General features: G+C 54.0%; 1 protein-coding gene across 12 annotated transcripts in view; it reads right to left on the reverse strand.

The window, feature by feature from the left end:
• The window catches only part of CACNA1B (calcium voltage-gated channel subunit alpha1 B), a 248727-nt gene that overhangs the window by 96944 nt on the left and 127042 nt on the right, over positions 1-24741 (reverse strand). For 8 of the 12 annotated variants that reach the window (XR_010148796.1, XM_063788036.1, XM_063788041.1 and 5 more), the window contains exons 16-21: positions 21973-22090; positions 18795-18862; positions 15643-15749; positions 11711-11773; positions 6788-7573; positions 5427-5644 (exon numbers count right to left, since the gene is read on the reverse strand). Coding sequence is in view for 11 of the 12 variants with exons in the window: in XM_063788036.1 (XP_063644106.1) it covers positions 5427-5644; positions 6788-7573; positions 11711-11773; positions 15643-15749; positions 18795-18862; positions 21973-22090 (1360 nt within the window). In the remaining variant the exon portion in view is untranslated. The remainder of the gene's footprint in view (positions 1-5426; positions 5645-6787; positions 7574-11710; positions 11774-15642; positions 15750-18794; positions 18863-21972; positions 22091-24741) is intronic. The other 4 variants (XM_063788039.1, XM_063788038.1, XM_063788037.1 and 1 more) reach the window with 3 other exon arrangements.

Genomic DNA, 24741 nt, shown 5'->3' on the forward strand with positions numbered 1-24741 from the left:
ATTACTCTGATACCAAAACCAGACAGAGACAGCACAAAAAATAAAACTACAGAGCAACATCCCTCATGAATACAGACGCAAAACTCCTTAACAAAATATTAGCAAATAGAATTCAGCAACATAGAGAAATAATTATACACCAGTAGGGTTATTCATAATGATAAAGGCCAGTTTAATATTTGAAAATAAATCAATATAAAATACCATATTAACAGAAAAAACACACACGATAATATCAATTGATGCAGAAAATCATTTGACATCCACTCACCACAAAAATTCTTTAAAAAAAAAAGCAATGAATGGGAACTTTCTCAACTTGATAAAAAACATCTACCAAAAAACAAAACAAAACAAAAAACAACCAAACAAACCCAAAAACCTTACAGCTAATATCATACTAAATGATGAAAGACAAAATCCTCCCTCCAGGAAAGATGTCAGTTCTTGCCACAGCTATTCAAAATAGTACTGGAAGTCACAGACAGTGCAATAAGGGAAGACAGGGAAATAAAAGGCATGTATGTCAGAAAGGAAAAAACTAAAACTGTTCATTTGCAGATGTCTTATACTCTCTGGAAAATCCCAAAGAATCTACAAACACACACCTAGCACAAATATAAGCCAAAATTACACAGTTTCTTTTAAAATTTGATGAAAATGGGCTGGGCACAGTGGCTCACGCCTGTAATCCCAACACTTCGGGAGGCTGAGAAAGGCAGATCACTTGAGGTCAGGAGTTCGAAACCAGCCTGGCCAACATGGTGAAACCCCATCTCTACTAAAAATACAAAAAAATTAGCCATGTGTGGTGGTGCGTGCCTGTAATCCCAGCTACTCAGGAATCACTTTGAACGAGAATCACTTTGAACCCGGGAGATGGTGGTTGCAGTGAGCCGAGATGGCACCACTGCACTCCAGCCTGGGCGACAGAGCGAGACCCTGTCTGAAAAAAAAAAAAAAAGGAAAAGAAAAACACAAAAAACACAGGATCAGAAATGACAAGGAGGAAAAACACTGAAACAGAGGGAAATTTTTAAAACTTTAAGCCACTCTTAAGGCTATGTAAGTAAGTGGGAAAACCTAGATCAAATGGATAATTTCTAAGGAAAATATAATTTACCAAACTCATCTCAAGAGGCAACAATGTTTAAGCAGACCAACATCCATACAAAAAAAGAGGTATGACAAAGGAACTGTCCTACAAAAAGAGACCAGACATCAACAATTTCACAAGATAATTCTATCAAATATTTAAAGACCACATAATTCCTATACTACATGAGCTACCCTTGAGCACAAGAAGACATTCTAATTATTTTTATGAACCAATAATGGGAATATCCTACAGAATATATCCTTGGATAGTATTTCCCAATAGAGCACTGCCAAGTTTTATAATGCCCATGCTTCTGGAAAACATATATATATATCTTTCATTACAGTGTTGTTGGCTTTTCTGGCTGATATTTATGTTAAAAAAATGTATACATGCCCAAAAGTCAATATAATGTTTTTAACAAAATAATGTGGGGAACAACTCTCAGGCAGGATTCCAAATTCAGTTGGTTGTGTGAAGAAACCTGAAAGAGCTAATCCTTCAAGATGGATCCCAAGTGGCTAACTGAGCCTACATTTAAGTCAGAGAGAAGCAGCCATATGCTGAATAGAGGTCCCAGAAAACCCACACCTTTTTAACTCTGGGAACTTTTAGAGCTCACCTGAACCAACCAATCAGAGTTCACTTGCCTCAGCCAATCAGAGCTCAGCTATATGGACCAATCAGAACTCAGCGGTGTCAACCAATCAGACCAAGCAAGTCTGAATCCTTCCTTTGCATAAAGGGACTTGATTAAGAACCTGGGCAGGAAATGTCAAAACTTCTCTTTCTCCTCTGGAATGCGCCTTCATTTTACAAGGAAGGCTGCATCTTCCTGGTTTGCAAACTATTCACTAGAATAAAGCCTGTTTCCTCCAAACTCCTTTTCAGAGAACTTTTGTTCACAGTAAGTTATGGGAATCGTATGGATGTTTTTGAAAAGTACAAGTTTCAATAAAGGAGGTATCTAAAGCAATTGCTTATTACTAGCTATTTTAACTGGTAATCAGGAAACAATATGTGAAGCATTTTATGTTCTATTATGATTGTTTATTAGTTTTCATTGTTTATCTGTGCTTTATATTTTACAAAATCGGTTAGGAATTTTTAGCGGACACATAACACATTATAATGTTTTACCATTTAAAATAATGGGGCCAGGCACGGTGGCTCACGCCTGTAATCCCAGCACTTCGGGAGGCCAAGGCGGGTGGATCACTTGAGGTCAGGAGTTTGAGATCAGCCTGGCCAACACGGCGAAACCCTATCTCTACTAAAAATACAAAAATTAGCCAGGTGGGGTGGTGGGCGCCTGTAATCCCAGCTACTCTAGAGGCTGAGGAAGGAGAATTGCTTGAACCTGGGAGGCAGAGCCGAGACCGTGCCACTGCACTCCAGCCAGGGTGACAGAGCAAGACTCAGTCTCAAAAAAAAAAAAAAAAAAAGGTTGGGGGGAAGTGGAAATGAGACCCTCTTTTAGAACATTTGATTTTCAGGAATGGAGCTGTGAAGTTAAGCAATAGATAACTCTATGTCGTTGATATTTAAACCTTATGATCCTCAAATGTGACAAAAGAAAGCTACAGAACACATCTCGCTTAAAAATATCAATCCAAAAATCCTACAAAAAATGTTAAACAGAATCCAACGGCATATTACAAAATAAATATAATAACCACTTGGATTTATTCTAAGATTGCAAAGATATTTCATATCAAAAAATTCATTACTATAAATCCCCATATCTAAGGAGAAAAAAATATATGATCTCTATGGATGCTGAAAAGGTCTTCAAGAAAATTCAACATCTATTCCAGATAAAAACACTTACTGAAGTAGGAACTAATGGATACCACAACATAATTTTACACACACACAAACAGACACACACACACGTCCCTCAGGCCCCAAACCAAAATTTTATTTAGTGTAGGCGGAAACGAGGTAATGCCCAGTAATTCCATTGTTATCTGATAGTGAAATCAGACAAAAAAATAATAATGAGTGGTGTAAGACTTAGAAAGAGTTAGAAGTATATTTGCAGAAGTTTTGATAATATATCTCGGAAAAAAAGGGGGAATCAGTGAAACTAATAAACAATTTGAGGATTCAGAAAAGTAGCAGGATACATAATCAACATATAAAAACTAATAGCCTAGATTTCTGTTTCTAGTAGAAGTAATACTAGGGACCAGACAATCAGTTGTTTTTAACAATCGAAAACACCAGACATTAAGAGAATGAAAAACCAAGCCACAAAATGGGAGAAAATGCTTGCAAAAACACATATCTGATGAAAGACTTGTATCCAAAATATACAAAGAACTCCTAAAACTCAACAACTAGAAAACAAACAACCAGAATAAAAAGTGGGTAAAAGATTTGAATAGGAACCTCATCAAAGAAAATTATACACATGGCAAATAAGCATATTAAAAGATGCTCAACGTCATATGTCATCAGGAAATTGCAAAATAAACAAGATATCATTACACGCTTAATTAGAATAGCTCAAATCCAAAACACTGACAACACTGAATATTGGCAAGGATGTGGAGCAACAGGAACTCTCATTCATTGCTGGTGGGAATGCAAAATGGTACAGTCCCTTTGGAAGATAGTTTGTCAGTTTCTTATAAAGATAAACAGTCTTACCATATAATCCAATAAGCATGCTATTAAGTATTTACCCAAATGAGTTGAAAACTTATGTCCACACAAAAACCTGAACATGAATGTTTAAAGCAGTTTTATTCATAATTGCCAAAAATTGGAAGCAACAAGATGTCCTTCAATAGGTGAATAAACTGTGGTATGCCCAAAAGACAGAATATTAATCCAACGCTTAAAACAAATGAGCTGTCAAGCCACGAAAAGACACAAAGGAAACTTAAGTGCATATTGCTAATGGAAAGAAGCCAATCTGAAAAGGCTGCATACTGTATGATTCCAACCCTATGACAGTCTAGAAAAGGCAAAACTATAGGGACAGTGAAAAGATCAGTGGTTGCCAGCAGGGGTGTGGGGAAGAGCATAGGGAGCCTGGGGAGGAGTCACATCTGGATTCCTGCAGATAAAAGCCAGGTAGGGACCCTAGGCTCATCCTCAAGCTGATCCACAGAGAATCAGGTGAGGGAGCTGGGCAGGCAGACTCACTTGTGCCCATGGGAAGTGAACAAGAAAATGAACCAAGGGCAACTTTCCTCCAAGGAAGCAAAGGAAAAGGGGAGGCTGAGCAGTTAGAGGCTGTGTCTTCCACGGTTATACCTGGAATTGTGCGCCAGTCCACAGGCCCCAGGTGAGAGCACCTGAGCAAGAGAGAATGTCATGCACATGTGTGTGTCTGGAGATCTGTCTGCAAACATGGGCACGCACACGTCTGTGTGTGCGGATGCATCTGCAAACACGGGCATGCACACGTCTGTGCGTGGAGATCTGTCTGCAAACACGGGCACGCACACGTCTGTGTGTGGGGATGCATCTGCAAACATGGGCATGCATGTGGTGGCACCTGATTGAGTCCGTCTGGTCTGCTTAAGACCTAAATGCTTCTGCTGGCATTCATGTGAGTCCTGTTTCTATGGCCTCTCTTCTACCCCTTTTTTCTCTGTACTTAAGAAAGGAGGGCTCCTCCTTGATGCCCATGAAATGCCCATGCACCTTCCCCACCACGTAAGGGGCCTGTATTTGTAACCAGCAGATCTCTCCCTATTAGACAGGTTTCAAGACAGGAATGACATCTTGGTCCCCTGTGCCCTCAGGAACTGCACACAGGCAGGCATGGAAAGGCTGTTCCGAGCATGTGAGTGAGCAAGGGGAGGAAAGAAGGCAGCTCAAATAAAGGCCTGGGAGCAGCCTCAGAGCAGGGATGGCACAGGCCCATGAAAAATGGGCAGATGCAGTGGAGAGCCTCCTCCTCTGCAGCCCCTCGCTCTCAGCCCCAGTCAAGGCCGTGGACAGAGTCCTCAGCAGCTTTTGTGCAACCATCAAGAGTTGTGCCTGTTTTGTGGTCTGTCTTCCTGACAAGACTGTCTCCCTCCTACTATGCTCTCAGCACTCTAACACAGCACCTGGCACTTAGTTGGCAACGTGCAAATATTTTGGGAAGGAAGGAGAATGGAGCTCAACCTCAGTTATCTCTGGGGCACTAGAAATCAACAGGACATCAAGGGACAGATGTTGACAGCAAAGGACTCTCTCTCCAGCCAGGAGAACAATTCACAGAGGTAGGCTGGGTCCCCAGTGGCTGCTGTGGAGCAGGAGGGAATGGGGGTTGCTGGACCTGCACAAGATGGGCCCTGCCCCACTGGCACAGGGAGATACTCACTGGGAACGACCGTGGCTTCCCCAGGAGGGCCCGTCAGCATCACTGGGATATGTACGATAGTGTTCGGGTCTGGGGGCTGACTGCCCATGCGAGTGACGTTCCGCTGATTGTCTGCATCCTCTGGCTGTTCCTCCACCTTCTGGAGACAGGTGCTGGGCAGTGTGTGCATAGGGCCCACAGTCACAGTCCCACTGGTCTCCAGGTCACAGTGTGGCTCCCTGCAATCAGGAATGTACATCAGGCCTGGGCGCAGTGGCTCACACCTGTGATCCCGGCACCGGGAGGCAGAGGCAGGAGGATCACTTGAGCCCAGGAGTTCAAGACCAGCCTGGGGAATATGGCGAAACCCCATCTCTACAAAAATTAAAAAATTAGCTGGGCGTGGTGACACGTGCATGTAGTCCCAGCTATTCAGGCTGGGAAGGCTGAGGTGGCAGGATCGCTTCAGCCCGGGAAGTTGAGGCTGCAGTGAGCCATGATTGTGCCACTGCACTCCACCCTGGGCAACAGTGCGGTCCTGTCTCCAATAATAATAATAATAATGCACATCAGCAAAATCCTATCAACCAAAACCCTTAAGCCTCCATGCAGACCAACTAAATCCACAACCACCTGCTCTGCTACTCTGGCCTTCTGTATGTTTTTTAAATTACTCTATACACCTCCGTGTCTTTAGTCCGAAAGGCAGGGATGGGGCTGACCCACCCACACACAAAGACAGGGCGGCGGCTGGGTTGACCCTGGGCTGGGGCCTCCAGCGGCAAGTATTCTGGTTGGTTTGTGGCCAGTGGGTACCTGGCGACTGCTGGTCTTGGCCACTGGACCCCTGTTACCCCAGGCCCTCACGGAGTTGGTTAGTCCTGCCCCAGGGAGCAAGCTGGGCTAGCTGGGGTTCTTTCTGTCATGGTCACACAGCCTGGCCCCCACACCCCGCTCTGCGCCCAGCCCACTGGCCTGCTCAGGCTTCCCTTGGGCCCTTCTGCCTCTCCTTCCTCCACAGCAATCCCCAACTTTCTCTTCTCCCAGGGCCAGTTTGTTCTTTCCAAGCCAGTCGCAACAATTCCCCCTTAAGCCCTCCCTTCTTAAATAACGGCTGGCATTCACGGAGCACAAACACTCTGCCAAGCCTTTTACGGAGCATATACGCCCTGCCAAGCCTTTTACAGGTCAACCCTGCAAGGGAGGATTGTCACCACCCCACGTGAACGGCATGCAGAGACCCCAGCCCGGACGGCTCTGGACATGGCAGCGTGGCCGGGGCTGCAGCCTCCGCCGTGGACCCCATCGCCGCAGCCACCGCTGGGGCCCGCACCGCCCCGGCCAACCCTTCCCTCCCTGACCCCGCCCAGCCGCGGACTCACCTGGGCTGGTGGTTCCGGAGCTCCTTTTCCTTATCGGCTTCCACTATCTCAGCCTCCTTCTCCGTGGCCTCCTTCTCCACAGCCTCGTGAGCAGGCTGCGCCTTGTGCCGGGCCCGGTGCCGCCGCGCCGGCTCCTCCCCGCTCTCCGCCTCCCGGGGCCCCGCTCGGGGGCCGCCGCGGTGCCGCGCGCGCCGCTCGCCCTTGGCGCCGGCGCACTCCTTGCTCGGATCCTGGTGCCGGTGCGCGCGGTGGCGTCGGGGCTCCCGCTCGGCCGCCTCCTCCGGGGAGCCGCGCCGGTGGTGCCGCCGGCCGCCCTCGGGGCCTGGGCCTCGGCCGCGCTCGCTCCGCGCCTCCGGGGGCCCCGCGGCCTCCTTGCTGTGGCTGCGGTGCGGCCGCGGCCGCTCCTCCCGGGCACCGGGCTCCCCGCTCTCCGCCTTCGGGGCCTCTGCTCGGTCCTGGTCCCCCGCCGCGGGGGTCTTGTCCTTGTCGCGGTGCCGGTGGTGCCTGCGCGGAGGGTCGACGCCCTCGGGGGCCTCCGCAGCCTCAGGTCGGGCTTTGCCTCCCACGGGCCCCCGCGCGCCGTCGCGGCCCAGCTCCACCACCAGCGGCCGGTCCAGGTGCGTCTTCATGTCGGGCCGCAGGTGGCGCGTAGTGGCGAAGCGCAGCCGCTCCTCGGGGTCCATCTCGCTGTACAGCGCCTCGCAGCTGGCCCGCAGGTTCTGCAGCCGTAGCTGGCTGGCCCGCTGCTCCCACACCGAGCGCGCCTTGGCCGAGTTCTGCTGCCTGCTGCGGGGAGACTGGCGGTGAGCGCGGCCCCGTCTGCCGCCCGCCCGCCGCTCTCCAGGGAGGCCACAGTGGACACACAGCAATGGAGTAATGGCGCAGGGAGGTGGGAGGCGTGGCCGCGGGAGCCCCCACACCCCTCGGGGGACGCGGATCAGGTGGGGAACGCCCAAGGGAACCGAATTCAGCCCCGCCGCCCCCCCACGGTGTCCCACAGGACCCGCAAGGTGAAAGCACCAGCCTGTCAGGAGGACCCTGGGGGGCTCAAGGAGGCCAAGGGGTACAGGACAGTGGGAATGCACCAGACAGGCCAAGCAGGTGGGTGGGCGGCTGGCCAGGAAGGCCACCGCGGGAGGGAAGGGCATGTTACAAAGGGCAGGACGGATGGAGAGGCAGGAGCCAGGGAGGCCCTGTAGCCTCCCTGGGAGCTGGCCCCTGCTCCAGCACCAGCACCGCTGCTACAGGAAGGGCGGGACACGCGGCCCCTTCTCCAGAGGCACTTCCCCATCGCTGCCTCCAGGAGGCAGGCCACCAGCCAGGTGAAAAGGCTGTTTGCCAGGGAACCCAGGGGGCAGTTGCTGTGGCAGAGCAGACAGCAGCCAAGGGAGCACCTGGCCCTTTCAGGAGCAAACGCAGAGCCTCTGCCAGTCCCCGAGGTGGTCAGCCACAGCCCCGCAGCTGCCCCCTGGCTCAGTGACCAGGAGCCCAGAAGTCAGGTCTGAAGCTGGAAATGCCACCTCCCGTGGCCACCAATGCCCTCCTCTCTCTTGACTCCATGGAGAGCCCCTCCCTCTACTGGGAGCAGAGCCAGAACATGGTCCTCGGAGCCCTCCAGCACCAGGGATGGCCAGTGGTCCAGGCTCGGCCCTCGCTGCACGGGCTACCGAAGGCCTTGACCCCTACTCCAATGTCATGGGCCCAAGCACCTCCTCTATTCACACATCACACATGGGGTTCCATAGCCCAGAGTGCACAGGAAGCCCTTTGCATTCTGGGCCTGCTGCTGAGTAAGACCACCTTTGGATAAGGTCTTATTATCCCAGTACTAAGCCCCCCCATCGCCAGGGAGAAACCTCATCTGAGGCCAGAGGCCCGCCCTGGAGCCTCCCAGGCTGCTGGATGGCCTTGGCGGCAGCAGCGACTACCCCAACAATGAGGGCCATGGCATCTGTGTCCTGCAACTGCCACGTGGTGCTCTGGGCGCAGTGCCCACTTCATCCAGTCCTTACAACCACCTCAAGAATCAGGTGCTACTCTTGTCCCCATTTCACAGATGAAGATACTGAGCCTAGAGAGAGGATGTTACTTGCTCAGGGTCCCACAGTGAGTCAGGATCAGACACAGGCAAGGGCAAAAAGGAAAAACATTTCTAAAGAAGACACGAGTCCTTGGCCAGACCCCAACTGCACTAACAACACAGGCTACAACCACGGCCTGCAGAGGCCCAGGCCGGCGGCCACCAGCTCCGGGGCCCTGAGCCGCTGAGCACCACTCTGACCTGCAAAGACAGAGCAGCCAGATGTGGGAAAGCCCAGTCCCTGCAGCCGGCCCACCCCAGGCAGGTGAACAATAAATCCTGCCCCTTTGTAGAAGTCCAGGCTGCAGTGGGAGCAATGTCCAGGGGCAGCACTTTGCACGAATGAAAGCGGAAGTGTGGTGTCTGTGTCTCGCCTGGGAGCTTGGGTGGGGTGGGGGCAGGCAGGGCTACCTGTAGGGGCCGTCTGCAGACCCCCAGCCTCAGTTGAAGCCCCAGGCCCTGACCTGTATCCCTGATGCATTGAAACTGTGCTGCCCCTGCTCCCGGGGGTGCCCTACAACTGACCCACAGAAGACCCACCAACCCCAGCTGGGACCAAGACAAAAGGGCTCTACTGCCCACAGTGCTGAGTGGTGTGAAACAGAAGGCAGCCCCAGGGGCTTGCACCAGGCACAGGAGCCCTGTGAGGGCGGAGGCTGTTCACTGCCTCAAGCCTCCCAGTCCACTCCAGTGCCCGAGAGGGGCCTGGGCTCTGAGCCACTTGGTCAGCAGGGTGGCCCGCTCTGATGAAGCCGTGAATCTTGGGGACCAGCATCGCAGTTCCAAAAAGACAGGCAGTGAGGACCATGGGGAACATGCAGAGGCACAAGGTCTGTGTGAAGGTGGGGTGGGCTCCAGACCACATAGCTCTGCCCTCACCCTTGCATTCAGGTGTGGCTCCTTCTCGCCCAGGAAACACCTGGAGCAGGGTAAGGCCCGGCTGTCTGCTGGGCTGAGGGCACCGTCAGGCTGGCAGGCTCCCCCGTGACCACCCAGGCAGAGCAAGATGCTGAGCAGCCTACGCTAGGGCACCTGCCCGCCCCCTGCAGCCCCACTGGTTCCACCTGGCCTGTTCCTTCCAGGCCTATCTGCCACTCTCAGCCCTAACGTCATCAGAGACTGTCTGCATCTGCCCTCACTCGGCCAGCACCACCAGGTTCCTCTCTGGAGGTATCCCCTAGGTCTCTGAATCTGCATGCCGGGCCTCTCTGCATGGTGTCTTAAGTCAGCCTGCACCTCCCCTGGCCCCTGTCTCTGTCCTTGCTCTATCTGGCACATATCCAGACCAACTTAGAGTGAAGTGTGGCTGGTGACTAATCCAGGCAAAGTCCTGGTTTAAAAGGGTTCTTTAAGGAAGTCACATGGACGACTGGCACCCCTGTGTCCTGGCCTCAGCTGGTAGGCACAACCCAGCTGTTCCAGGGAGGAGGGCTCAGCCATGCTCAGCTGGGTGCTGTGGGGAACTGCAGGACTTGGAAGTGGCTTCAAGGCGCTCTGTGGCCCTTCTTTGAGGTCTCTGGGCTCAGACAACCCGGAACTGCTGACAATATGAAGCAGCCCTGGTGTGACACCATGGATACCTGCCATCTGCATTTTTTTTTTTTTTTGGGAGACAGAGTCTCGCTGTGTCGCCCAGGCTGGAGTACAGTGGTGCGATCACGGCTCACTGCAACCTCTGCCTCCCGGGTTCAAGCAATTCTCCTGCCTCAGCCTACCGAGTAGCTGGGACTACAGGCGCCCGCCACCACTCACGGCTAATTTTTTGTATTTAGTAGAGACAGGGTTTCACCGTGTTGCCCAGGCTGGTCTCGAACTCCTGAGCTCAGGGAATCCGCCCACCTCAGCCTCCCAAAGTGCTGGATTACAGGTGTGAGCCACCGTGCCCAGCCACCATCTGCATCTTACATCTTATTCCACCCTGCGGATGGATTCAGGATCCAGCATGCTTTCTTGCCCTAGGAGACATCAGTGCCTCTGACAGCCAGCAGCAAACAGTGCTCGTGGAAAGACTGAGCCCAGCTCCATGCTGGCTGCCAGCAAGGAAGCACTGGGCAGGGGGGGCAGGGGCAGCAGGGGCCTCACCACCATTAGGACACGGACAGGACACCTGGACACTTCCATCAGGGCAGGTGGCCTAACTGCACCTGACCACTTCAGGGACCCCTCACCTGCAGGGCCTGGCCTTGCCCTCCAGGGGAAGCCCCTGCGGACCAGCCATCCATGAGCACTTCCCCATGAGAAGCTGCCCGAGGGGAGGCCAGCCAGTCACTCCCTGGAGGGCCACCCTGGAGTTTCCGTGTCTCTGCCTCGGGCCCTGGGTGGTCTACTGTAAGCTTCACAAGTGGACAACAGCTCTCTGCTCTTGCTAGAACAAGGACTTCCTGAGAATCACAGACACAGTCCCTCCCAAGTAAGGGGCCTAGGAGGACCCATAAACGTCCCCAGTGAGCCCGTAAAGAGCACTCTCTGCTGTGCCTGCTCACAGGGCCCTGACCTCATGGGAACCACAGGGAGACCTGAGCCCATGACGCCCAGTCCACTCAGGAGAAGCAGACACACTCGAGACACTGGAGTGAGCAGACACAACAGTCAGCAGACAAAAAGACAGAGACCAGGAGGGAAAGGAGGAGGCGCTGAGCACAGAGGGTCTGACCCCGTGGCCGGACTTGGGGACGTCAGGGAGCAAGCCCACCATTCCCCGCTCAGGCCACAGAAGCCCGGCCTGGAGCTGCCCCATGAAGCAAATGACTTGCGGTGAGATAGCAGAGTTAGGAGTGGAAGGAAGGTGTCTGCATGTAGTTATCATGAAGCCATGGATGGAATATCGTAGCAGAGCGACTCACGGTGAGTTCACGCTGGAGACAGATGAGCTGCGAGATACAGTACCTCGAGCTTGCTTTACAAAACTGCACATGCAAAAAACAGAACAGACAGAAGTGAGAAAACCAGAGACAGAGTTCTGAGAGAACCAGTGACACTGAGAGCCACGCCAGTGTAGGCGCAGGCTGCCATGTGCATCTGGACAGGAGGCCGCAGACGCGTCCGTCAGACGGGCACCAGCTGAGACCTCAGGGTGAAAGAGAAGTTGAGAACCAATTCCACACATGCAGAAAAGTGAGACTGAAGTGAGACAGCAAACCCTGTAATGCCTGGAAGACAGAAGCCATTAGCTCGGGGGCCCATCCATCACTCAGCACACACTGCCCAGGACAGGCAGTGCGGCTGGGAAGACCCAACACCGATTTTCCTGCAGTTCCAAACAGCCCCCCGCACCCTGTGGCAGGAGGCTGACTGCACCGTCTCCCGGCCCTCAAGATGGGGCAGCATAGACTAACAAAGGAGGCGAGGGTGCCCCCGCACCTGCGGCGGGAGGCTGACTGCACTGTCTCCCGGCCCTCGAGATGGGGCAGCGTAGGCTAACAAAGGAGGCGAGGGTGCCCTTTCCGGAGATGCCGCCTGGGCCCTGCTGCCGAACCCACCTGACTTCCCGGCGAGCACCTGGACCCCACTCTGGTTCCAGCCCCAGGGCTCCCCAGGCTGCAACCCAGGCGCTTCTGGGCCACCAGGACACCTCCAGGGCAAATCAAGCCACACCCCAACCCACCTTCCTTTTGGATGCAGCTCCAGCCATTTCCAAGTGACTTTCAAAGGCTTTTCTAAAACCAACAGAAAGAAACCAAAGCTCCCTTTACAGCCATTTCCCTCCAATTAACTTCCCAGGGGAGGGCCAGGTGGGCTGCAGCCCCTCCTTCTCAAGGCCAAGCTCTCTGTGCCTTTGTGGGCAGTCAAACCAGCTTACTTGCCCACAGGCTCTGGCTTCAAACAGGCATGTGTGTGAGAGGGTGTGTGAGTGTGACACTGTGTGTGTGAGACTGTGTGTGTGAATGTGTGAGATTGTGTATGTGATTGACAGTGTGGGATGATTATAACTGTGTGAGATTGTGAGTGTTGTGAGGGTGGGTCTGTGTGTGTGTGTCTGTGTGAGTCTGTGTATGATTCTGTGTGTGCTTCTGTGTGTGTCTGTGTGTACTTGTGTATAAGTGTGTATGTGAGTCTGTGTGCCTGTGTGTGTGCTTGCCTATATGTATTTGTGAGTATGTGTGTGTGTGTGTGAGTGTCAGTGTGACTCTGCAGGCTGCCAGTGTTCAGAAATTCATGTGAGGATGAGGCTGACCCAGCAGAGAACCAGGAAGACATGTCCCTTTAAGCAGTGTCACCTGAGGCCCACCTTAGTGTCCCTTCAAGCAGCTGTCACCTGAGGCCCAGGATACGCACAGCACTGCATGTGACATGCCAGGGTGCCCTTCTGAGGCATGTTCTGGCACCGTCTGTGTCAAGCCAAACAGAGCATCACTGAGAGCCTCTCAAACACCAAGGACACCCCAAGTCCTCCCAGCACCCAGGGCACCAAGCCCGGCATTGGCCCCGCTCCGCAGGCCACGCAGCACAGCTGTGGGGGGCAGGAGAAGGGTGAAGGGTACTCAAGGGCACTGCTCTCGTACAGCCCAGCAGCTCAAGGTGCTGGAAATGAGAGCAGGGCAGGAGGCGGCGCTGCTCGTCCCACCAGGAGAACAGGAAGCAGACGAGGACAGACGACAGACAGCTTTCAGCCCTCGGCGGTCTCAGCACAACACAGGCACGCAAACAGCAGCAGCAGGACCAGGCCTCGCCAGGTGCAGGGCCCTCCTTGAAGGAAACCCCTCAAGGTTGATTCCTGCAGGGTCTCTTGTGGCGGAAATCAGACTGGCTGTCATGTCCAAACCAGTGGGCTGAGGACGTGCCACAGAGGATGAGGGCCCACAGCTGCACCCCAGGCAGGGACCGTGGGGGCTGACACCTGGACGCCTCGGGCTGGCTTGGGCCGGCTGCCCCTTGCCACGTGTGAGGGCTGCAGCCTGCTTGAGTTGAGGATGCTGGCACTGGAGCTGACACCTGGCTCCAGACCCACCGTGAGGCAGAACACCTAGGGGTCCCCCGGGAGAAAAGAAGCTCTTTCCTCGCGTAGGAATCAGCGTGGTGCTCAGGCCAACAGGTGGTGTCGATGTACACTGTGCCCAAGAATGCCAGTCTACTGCCTTGTTCCTGCATAGCAGTGTCTCCAAACCAGGACAGGGCAGCAGATAAGGAAGAGTGTCCAGCCTCCTTTTCAGGCAGCCTGACTCAGGCTCCATGACTGCCAGGGACCTGGCAGCCTCTTCTGCAAGGTCTCAGGCCAGATGGGAGTGGACACCCTCCCATACACCCAGGAGGAGGCAGGGCCGGCAGGCAGCAGGGGTCAAGGGACAAGTGCTCGCCTCCAGGAACGGCAGAGAAGGCAAGTCTTCAGGAGAACAACACGAGGCCTGCGCGAGGCCAGGAGCTGAACACACCACTCGCCCCATCTACTGCAGACCACCCACCTGCAGAGCTCACAGAGCCCTGGTAGCAAACCCCTGGACCAAGTAACCAAACTAAGTGGACTAAATAACTAATGGACCAAATAACCGAATTGGCCAAGACAATGAAAGATCGAAATTAAACAACTGAGGACTGAGCCCCCAGCAGTCTTCTGCGTGATGGCCACCGTGTCCACAGCTGCCAAGTTCCCCTGCAGGCCCCTCCCATCCCTGCCTGAGTCCCCGGCGGGCTGCAGCCTCTTCTAGCTGCTTCTGCCCCAAAGACCAGCACTTTCTGCTAGGCTTTTCCATCTTCCTGGTGCCCTCCAGGCAGGATCAGGGCTGGTATGGGTGTGCACACACGCAGCACATGCACTCACACACATGCTCACTGTGCAACTCTCAAGTGCACACACACACCTAGCACACTCATCCACATGCCAGCATGCTTACCCAGCAGTGCAGACACACGTCACACACACATACCTAGCACACTCATCCACATGCCAACATGCTTACACAGAAGTGCAGACACATGTCACTACAGATGCACCTGTGGCTGCACCCGGCCCTGTGTTCCGTGTTCACGGCAGGGCGGGTGGCTGGCTGAAGAGCTGGGGCCCGCCCATCAGCATGGGGAATGGGAGGTGTGGGGGGTGGGCATGCAGCCAGACGGAGCTAGTGGCTCCAGAGCTAAATTCAGCTGGGCCTAGAGAACAAGCTCCCAGTAGGGGCATCTCTGCACTCTTGTGGCCCACCCTGTGACCAGGCCATGGGCCAGACTTTCCTGCCTCCCTTCCCAGGGACTGACCTCCCCACAGCTCGGCTCAGTGCAGCCTTTGGCCCTGGGCTGGACACTTTGCCCAAACTCTAAAGCCCCTAACACCTCCAAATATGCTTCTATGGAATACGCAGTTTTCGCCAGAATAACTTCCTCTAACATCTGTCCCAGTACCAAACACTTGCAGAGACATTTTTGGAAACTGCAGTAAGTCTCTCGGACTGCTCAGGTATCACCTAGAATCTCTTGGCTCATAAAATAAATTTCTGAAAAGCTGTGCATAAAATCAACTTACTGACTCCCTCCCCTAACTGATTCACAGTTGCCTGGGGAGGGGCCTGGAGCCACCCTGAGGCTATCCAGGGAGTATCAGGGCAGAGACAATCCCAGCCACAATGTGAGGGCTGTGCCTGGCCACACCCTGGCCCTGCTCATACTGAGAAAAAGCCCTGGAGCCCCCAGGCTCTCATCCCAGTTCCGAGGAGGGGCTGTGTCCTCACCCGCCAAGGCCAGAGGCCCTCTGAGGAAGCCTCTGGAAGGGGTGCCCTGGGGAGGGCCCAGCCATGGGACCCTGCAGCAGCCCCACTGCCACCCCACAATCCACTCCCAGGAGCCTTACGCAGCGATGGAGATGTTCGCGGCAGACATGGGGCTGACTTCAGCCACTTCTTTGGCCTTTTGCAGAGCAAGCTTCTGATTGGCTGCTTCTTCCATCTCCTCTTCATCCTGTTTGAGCAAAGAGAAATGTCCAGTTCCCCTCACAGTGTTATAGCCACTCTAACACTGGCTATATATAACATCAGCTCTTCCTCCAGGGGCCTCAAAAAATACACAGTGCTGCTCTCTATCCAGTGGAGACAGGCAGCCAACCCCTGAGTGAATGTGGCCTCCTACGACCCGTTCCACAGGCGCTGTCTCTGGTGCTCTCCAGGGCCTTCCCTTCTGTGTCTGTGACTCAAAGGTAATGGTCACTAGGATTCCTTCCTCGGTGCCCTCTTGCTTGTGCCGTCTCCCTGGAGGCGACCGCCTCACCTCTGTGCTATCCTGACCTTACTCTGAGCTCTAACCCAGGTACCCAGCCACTGCCTGGATATTTCCATTTGTTTGTTTTGTTTTTTGTTATTTTTTTTTTTTAGAGACAGGGTCCCGCTCTGTCACCCAAGCTGGAGGGCAGTGGCTCAATCTCAGCTCACTGCAGCCTCGACCTCCCAGGCTTAAGTGATCCTCTAACCTCAGCCTCCCATGCAGCTGGGACTCCAAGCACGTGTCATCACGACTGGCTAAATTTTTTTAATTTAATTTTTCTTGAACTCCTAGGCTCAAGTGATCCTCCCACCTCAGCCTCCCAAAGTGCTGGGAGTACAGGTGTGAGCTACCATGCCTGGCCTTCAGCTTGTCTGTACCATGGCACCTCAAACTTGCCCACTGAAATGCAAATCTGTCCCTCCTTTTGTCCCACCTGTCCCCCCAGGAGCATCTGTCACACTTTAACAAAGCCAAGAGCAAGGGCAAGAGGCTCTGCACCTGTGGCTAAGTCCTGACCCAGCACTGCCCACAAGCACTGCCACCGGGAGGGTGTCCAGTGGGGCCACGCACCACCTTTGAGCTTTTCTGCCTGGAGCCAGCAGACCATGTCTGTCCCCATTTCCCCAGCTGTGGCTGTGAGAAGCCTCTCCCTGTCTCCCCCATTCCTGGGTGACCACTTGCAGTGCCTGGCCCTGAACTTCACATGGCTCCTGCCCTCAGGGCTGGGCATGCGCACATGTGCAGGCAGGTGCAGTTTCCTCTGCCCGCTCTGGCCCTGACCCTAAGTCACTAAACAAGACCAACATGCTCGGCACCTGGGTTCCGGATCAATAGTTCTGGGCTGAGACCACAGGCCTCAGAATGGAAGCTACGACTTCCATGTTGTCCATCTGGATTGCTGGGGCCATCACTGTTTCCTCAAAATCCTGAAGCCCAGACCCACCTGGCTCCCCTGGGAGCTGGCATTCCCAGTGTTCCCTAAAATGTCCTTGAATCTGCTTTCAGGGCACAACACTGGCAAAAACTAAGTCCCTTGTTAGCTGCCTGCAAATTTCCCTCCACAGAGGAGAGACCTTCAAACTTCAAGCCCAGAGAGGAGGCAAAGCCAGACCCAGCGTGAAACACCCACACCCAGGTCCCTCCTCGCAGATCCGGCTGCATCCAGCTTCCCACCCTCTGGGGCAGGGACTTTGCCAGTCACTCCAGGGAGTGTTCTAAAGTCCCCTGGAAGGTCTAAAACAAATTCAAGTTTATCCTCGCTTCAAAAGGTACATAGTGCTGTAATACTTTTGTGGGAATATTATGGGAATATAAGGGAAGGGGATGGTCGAGTCATAAACTTTGGGGCTCTTGGTCAGCCCAGAAAAATGCCCACAGCCAGACACAGACAGGCCCCCAGTGGCCCCGATCCTCAGAGAAGAAATTCCTAAATGAGGCCAGTTACACAAAAGGGGGGCCACCAATGAGGGTACATGTATGTGGACACAGGGCCCCAAGGACATGGCTTCCTCCATGCATCTTCCTTCATGACAGAACTTAAAGAGACAGTGGGGCCCCAGCGCTCCAGTGCAGCCCACCCAGGACAGCTAGGGCCCCGGGCTCCAAGGCAACCCCGGCACCAAGGAGAGCTCTGTGGGGGCTTGGGCTCCCCCAACCCAAGCAGCCCAGCTGAAGACAGGAACAGAGAGAAGCCAGAAACCAGAGCGCCAGGGAGGAATCCGGGCCCCTAGGCATAGGCATGGCCATGGCCCAGGTCTGGAGGCGTGGGAGTAAGAAGGCTGAGCAAAAGCAAAGGGAGGCTCAGGCTGCAGCTGGCACACCGCATGGACCACACCCCCCTCCTGGAGAGCTGGGTTGGGGGGAGCAGGGGCACCTGCACAGCACTCACTCTTGGAGAAGCTCTGTGGCACACCTGCATCTCTGCTGCCCATGGACAGAAATCCTGAACCTGCCTCTCTCAGCCCCGGAACAGGGAAGGCATGGAGAGACACTGGACTGGAGTGACAGAACTGTGTCAGACCCCTAGACATGCACAGGTGCATGCAGACACCTGTCCAGGGATGGTGCACAGGCAGAAGAGGGCACACAGTGACACATACATGGTGACACACAGGTACATGCTGATGTGCAGAGCATGCACGTGGGACGTTTGCAGCGTGGTTCACACCAAACCAGAAGGCAGCACCACCTCTACTAGGAGCTAGGGCTTGAGTCAACACACAAGCCTGCGACTGAGATGGCAGGTGGCCACACTACAAGTGTCCAGGGCTGGGGAGAGCATGACCAGGAGGGGACTGTGTCATCCGGAGGGATATCACAGAGGGAGACATGTACAATTGCATCCCCCACCAGGCTCAGGGATGAGATGAATATTAAAATGGCACCCGCTGGGCACTGCCTGAAACAGCAGCTGTCCCACTGTGGCACAGCTGTGCTGGGATAGGGCCACCAGCTGCTCCTCCTACTCAGGCCCCTCCTGCTCCCAGCACACCCTGCCGTTCAGGCCATTCTTCCCGGTGCTGGCTTCTCTGAGAGCCTGCCTGTCCATCTGCCTTCAGGGCTCTGGCTCTCCCTGCATCCTCAGCTCCAGCCTTCAGCCCCTGAGTGACAGACCAGCCTCTGCCCGCCAGGACCCAAGGCAACGCTCCTGGACACGAGGCCCTAACCCAGGACCCAGACTCCTCCTGGCTGCGGCCACATTCAAGTGACATGGGCTGACACCAGTCCCTCCCTGTCGCCACCTACCTTGGTCAGCTCTTGGGCGTTGGCCAGGTTGTCCACAGCGATGGCCAGAAAGACATTCAGCAGAGTGTCTGGTTGGGTCCAGCTGAGGAAGGGAACCTCTGCCCCACATGGCCCCAGTCACACTGCAGCTTCCCCCATCTCCCCAGATCCCAACCAGCCTCCAGCCTCCTTCCCTTGGCACCTACCAGCTCCCCCAGGCCCCATCCCCAGACACACTCCAGCCCAGCCACTAGGCCCTCCAGCCCCCTGTTCCGTCCTCACCTCCAGCCTCTCTGCCAATCCCTCCTTTGCTCAGCCTCCCATCACCCAGCCTCCCCTAATGCCCACCTGAGCCTCTTCCCCCAACCCAGCTCTTTCAGGCTGACTGTGCAGGAGCAAAGCTCAGAGGCTGTGCTGGAGCCATCTGCCTCTGCCTCCTAATGAGGGCCCATGGTCTGCCTGCTGTGCTCCCAACTCCCCAAGCCCCGGCCAGCACAAGAAGCCTCCCCACAAACAGCTCCTACTCCACAGGCTCCAGGTGGGGCTCCACTGCCTTCTGGGTCCTGTGAGCAGAGACCACCTCAGACAAACCAGGAGCTTGCAAACCCACCTGTGGCCAGCACATGCTGGGCCCCAAGTCCTAGGCCCACAGATGCCGCCTAGTGCTACCTTCCCCTCCTTTCCATTTCCTTTTCCCGCATGGTGTCCTGGAGCCTCTTCTTTGCGGCATCCCCCCTCTAGATTGCAGGACTCACGTCAGGCCGTGGAGACGGCAGATGGCATGATCTGGTTCCTTGCCTCAACTGACCTCCCAGGACCCAGTGTGAGGTGCTGCCCCACCTTTTAGAAATGAAGAAACCAAGGCCCAAAGGGAAGCACCTGCCACAGGTACCGGCACAGGCACCACCTGGGGTGTGCGGCCTCCTCCTCAAAGCTCGCGGGACCAGGTCCTTGTCCCGTCACGGTGTTTTTCTTTGCAAAAGGAACTCTTCACCCATCACTGGAAGCTGCCTTTTCCTGAACGCTCACCTCCCTGCCCCTGCACAGTTTCCCAGAACCACCCCAAACATAGTCAGGACCCCGACTGTGACTTGGGTCTGCCCCTCCAGACCCTGGCCATTGGGGGTACCCTCCTGGCCATTTTATCACTCCAGGTTTCTCAGCCCAGGCCCTGCTGGCATTTGGGGCTGAGCAATCCTCTATGGGATGGTAGGCAGCACCCTTGGTCTCCATCCACTTGAGGCCATCAGCCCCTCCCCATCAGTGCTGACAACCAAAAGTGACTCAGAAGCTGCCAAATGCACCACAGCATCTGTGGGGAGAGGAAGCTGCCCCTGTTAGAACCTTGCACTCCACGTGATCCAGCCCGTTTCACCACAGGCCTGCGACTCACCCCTGCCCAGGCTACAGCCACTCTCCCTGTGGTACTGGCCTCTGCCAGGCCGAGTAGCAGCTGGCTCTGTATGAGGCCAACAGCAGTGACCCTGGCAGGTCAGGTCCCTCTCTGGCTGGACAGGTGCCCCCTCCCTGGGGGTCAAGGGAGCGCATACCCCAGGCCAGAGCCTCACAGGTGAGTCCACGCAGAGCTCCAGCAGAGCCCACAGGGCAGGACACTGAGGGCAGGCTGACACCTCCAGGCACCAGCCACAGCCACTGACACCCTCAGAGGCCTTTCCATGCCCAGAAAGCAGGACCAAGGGCCATGCCCCTTGGGATCCAGCAGGACTAACGCTGAGTGGACAGGGAGGGGGACGCTCGTGGCCAGCATGCCTGGCCTCAGTGTCAGGGTCAGACTCAGCTGTGGTGAACCACTGGCCACTGCTCTGTCTTGAGGCAGAGGCACCTCCTTCTGGACACTGCTGTCCTGTCTGAGGCCTCCGTCCCTCTCTGACAACTGGGGCTGCCTTTCTTTGGTGCCTCCGGTGCCAGCCCCAGGGCCACCCATCTCCAAAGCAGACACTGCCCCCTCAGGCTCTCTGGAGCCCCTCCTAGGCTCACACTCAACTTCCCAGGAAGGCTGGATCCCCCACTCTGGGGACCAGGCCCTGAGCTGCAGCCTAAGGACCACCCCGTGACTAACAAGACTGAGAGAAGAAGCCCCTGCTGGGCCAGCCTAAGAGAGGTGGAGCAAGGAATGAGGAGCCAGGGAGATGGAGACAGGAAAGAAGGTGAAGTCTGCAAGGGCACTGACGGCACCGGCACCAGTGAGGCAGAGACGAGGACAGACAGACGGGGTGGAGTGGCCGTCGTGTGTGAGAAGGTCGGGGGAGAAGCAGAGCCGGGAGGTCGACTGTGAGACATTGTCTCCAGCTCCTCGGGGCCCTGCGGGGTGTTCTGTCACAGCAGTTCTCAAAGTGGGGTCCCCAGAACAGAAACACGGGCTCCCCCTGCAGCCTGTGAGAATGCACATTCTCAGGCCCCAGCCCAGCCCCACTGCCTCTGACACCCTGGGCTAGGGCTGGAATCCAGGCTTACCATCCCTCAGGGGACTGTGATGCCCAGATGAGTTTGAGAACCAAAGACACTTCTAGGCCTGAACTTCCCACCCCAGCTACAGGGGGACCCACTCACACTGCCTGTCATAGCCCTCACCCTTGCCTATACCACGAACGCTGTAGTTCTCCCTCCAGATCTTCCTTGGCCCCAGCCCTGTCCCTATCACGGCCCCTTGCTGAGGCAGAGCTCACCACCGGCGGCTGGGCTCGCTCTGACCCCACAGACTCACCCTCTGACTCAAGGTCCTGAAACAGCCCAACTGACATCCTCCACAGAAAACCTTTCCTTACATTTCTCTGCAAAGGGGATGGTATCAGCAGGGGGAAGGGCTCCTTTTTAAAGCCCAGTGCCAAAACCTAAGTACACAATTAAATCAAAGTGAAAACAAAAACCCACTTGCCCAGAGTGTGAGGCTCCCCGACTGCTGCTCAGAGTCTGTCCTGGGCCTGCTGCTGGCCGCACCCACCCCCACCTCTGGATACCCCCACACGCAGCAGCTCATGCTCCCTCAAGCTGAGTCCCAAAGCCTCCAGACCCCTGCGCTCCGGCCACCTGCAGAATGTTCTCCATCTGCACTCAACTCTGAGAATGCACCTCTCACGTCCACGGCCCCTAGTCCTCCTGGAGGGATCCGCGTGGTGGCCATGGGGAAGAGGAGGGCCAAGCACTGACCACCCTCTGCCCCAGCCCCACAGAAGGATACAGTTTCCGAACAGTGTCAGGACAATGAAGTAAAAGGACGAGAACATGCCTTTGCTGACGCCGCCTTGCGATTCGATCCCGTGATACATCACTGCATTCCAGTCCTCTCCCGTCAGGATCTGCCAGGATGGAGAGAACACAGGGCAAGCCCCCGTGGCCGCCTTCCCCACACACACGCACCCCCACCCACACGAGTGCATGTGCACCGCCACGTCCACGCGCACTGCCACGTCCACACACGCACATCCAGGTCTTTAGATGATGCTGTCTCCGAAGGTCTGGGCATCCCAGGGTCCTCCAGAAAAGCTTCCAGAAGGACATGGCTGCAGAACTGGGTCTTAAAAGACTAACATACTCTAGGTTTTCAGCCAGAAATGAAAAGGGAGCTCCCAACAGGAGAAGGAGGTGGGCAGAGGCGAGGAGAGCAGCAGTGAGATCAGGCATGGAGAGACGAAACAGCGCCATCCACGTCACTGCAGTCAAGGAAGCCGAGGTTCACAGGGGACTGGGCTGCACACGGCCACCCAGCAGAAGCAGAGCCTTATGCTCTCAGTTCCTGCCACTCCACTTGGTGGGTCCAGCCTCACAGCCTGGCTAAATGCAACCCTTGTCCTAGTAGCCATGTCTCTTTTCTACTTTAATTTTTGGAAACATACAAGAAAATAAAATAATAAACACTCATGTGTCCCCCACCCAAAATGGAAATTTTGCCCATGTGCAATGGTCCCCCTCCCCATGACCAACTCCAACCAGGGATCTGACACAGATCCAAGTCTTTTTTCTTTTTTCACTTTCTATTTATTTGTGGGTGTTTTTAAATTTTTCTTTTTTCTTTTTTTTTTTGACATGGAGTCTTACTCTGTCATCCAGGCTGGAGTGCAGTGGTGCGATCTTGGCTCACTGCAAGCTCCGCTTCCCAGGTTCATGCCATTCTCCTGCCTCAGCCTCCCAAGTAGCTGGGACTACAGGCACCCACCACCTCGCCCGGCTAATTTTTTGTATTTTTAGTAGAGACGGGGTTTCACCGCATTAGCCAGGATGGTCTCCATCTCCTGACCTCGTGATCCGCCCACCTCGGCCTCCCAAAGTGCTAGGATTACAGGCGTGAGCCGCCACACCCTGCCGTTTTTAAATTCTTTTTATCGATACATAGTATTTGTACATATTTTAGGGTACTTGTGGTATTTTGATACACGCATACAATGCGCAATGATCAAATAGGGTATTCGGATATCCATCACCTCAAACATTTAGCATTGTGTTGGGAACATCTCAAACCTTTTCTTCTGATTATTTTGAAATAGACAATATATTGTTGTTAGTTATAGTCACCCTACCATGCTATCAAACACTAGGACTCGCTCCTTCTATCTAACTGTGTTTGTACCCCTTAACCACCCTCTCTTCATCCCCTCTTCCTACAGCCTTCCCACCTTCTGGTAGCCATCATTCTAACCTCTACCTCCAGATCAGCTTTTTTGCTCTCACATCTGAGTGAGAACATGTGAAGTTTGTCTTTCTGTGCCTGGCTTATTTCACTTAACTTAATGACATCCACTTCCATCCATGTTGCTGCAAATGACAGGATTTCATTCTTTTTGTGGCTGAATAGTGTTCTGTTATATATACACCATATTTTCTGTATCCTTTCATCTGTTGACAAGCACTTAGGCTGATCCCTTATCTTTGCTACTGTGAATAGTGCTGCCATGAGCATGAGGAGGCAGGCAGCACTTCATGTTCCAACTTCCTTTCCTTTGGATAAACACCCAGCAGTGGGATTTTTGTGGTATGGCTCCTCTTAAGGAGCCTCCATACTGTTTCCCAGAGTGGCTGGACTAATTTACATTCCCATCAACGGTGTGAGAGAGTTCCCTTCTCTCTATATCCTGCCAGCATTTGTTAATTTTGTCTTTGATAATAGCCATCCCAAATGGGTGAGACGATACCTCACTGTGGTTTGGATTTGTCTTCGCCTGATGATTAGTGATGTTGAGTATTTTTTCATACATCTGTTGGCCGTTTGTATGTCTTCTTTTGAGAAATGTCTATTCAGAGCCTTTGCCCACTTTTAAATGTGATTATTTGTTTTTTTTGCTGTTGAGTTGTTTGAGTTCCTTGTATATTGTGGATAGTAGTCCCTTGTTGGATGAATGGATCCAAGTCTTTAGGGTTCCACTACACATCACACACATACACGTATGTATAAACAGAATACTGCATACGTGCTAAACATGCACAGGAAGGTCATACACATCATTCTTCAACTTGCTGTTTTCATTCAACAATACAGCTTTGAGGTTTCTCCATTTTTTTTTTTTTTTTTTTTTTTTTTTTTTGAGACAGGGTCTTGTTCTGTTTCCCAGGCCGGAGTGCAGTGGTGTGATCTTGGCCCACTGCAACCTCTGCTTTCTGGGCCCAATCAATCCTCACACCTCAGCCTCCTGAGTAACTGGGTCCACAGGCAGGTGCCACCATGCCCAGCTAAGTTTTTGTATTTTTTAGTAGAGATGGGGTTTTGCCATGTTGCCCAGGCTGGTCTTGAACCCCTGGGCTCAAGCAATCAGCCCCCCCTCAGCCTCCTGCAGTGCTGAGATTACTGGGGTGAGCCACTGCACCCGGCTCTCCATGTTGATACATATAAATCTACTTATTTGTGTAAACCATCACACAGTTTTCCTTCCATTTACCTATTTTCCTTCTCACAGGTACTTTTAGTGGCTTCTGGGTTTTTGCTGCCGTGTCCCCTTGTGCACATGTGAAGTTTCTC

The sequence above is a fragment of the Pan troglodytes genome, chromosome 11, assembly GCF_028858775.2.
Source record: "Pan troglodytes isolate AG18354 chromosome 11, NHGRI_mPanTro3-v2.0_pri, whole genome shotgun sequence".
Lineage (NCBI taxonomy): Eukaryota > Metazoa > Chordata > Mammalia > Primates > Hominidae > Pan > Pan troglodytes.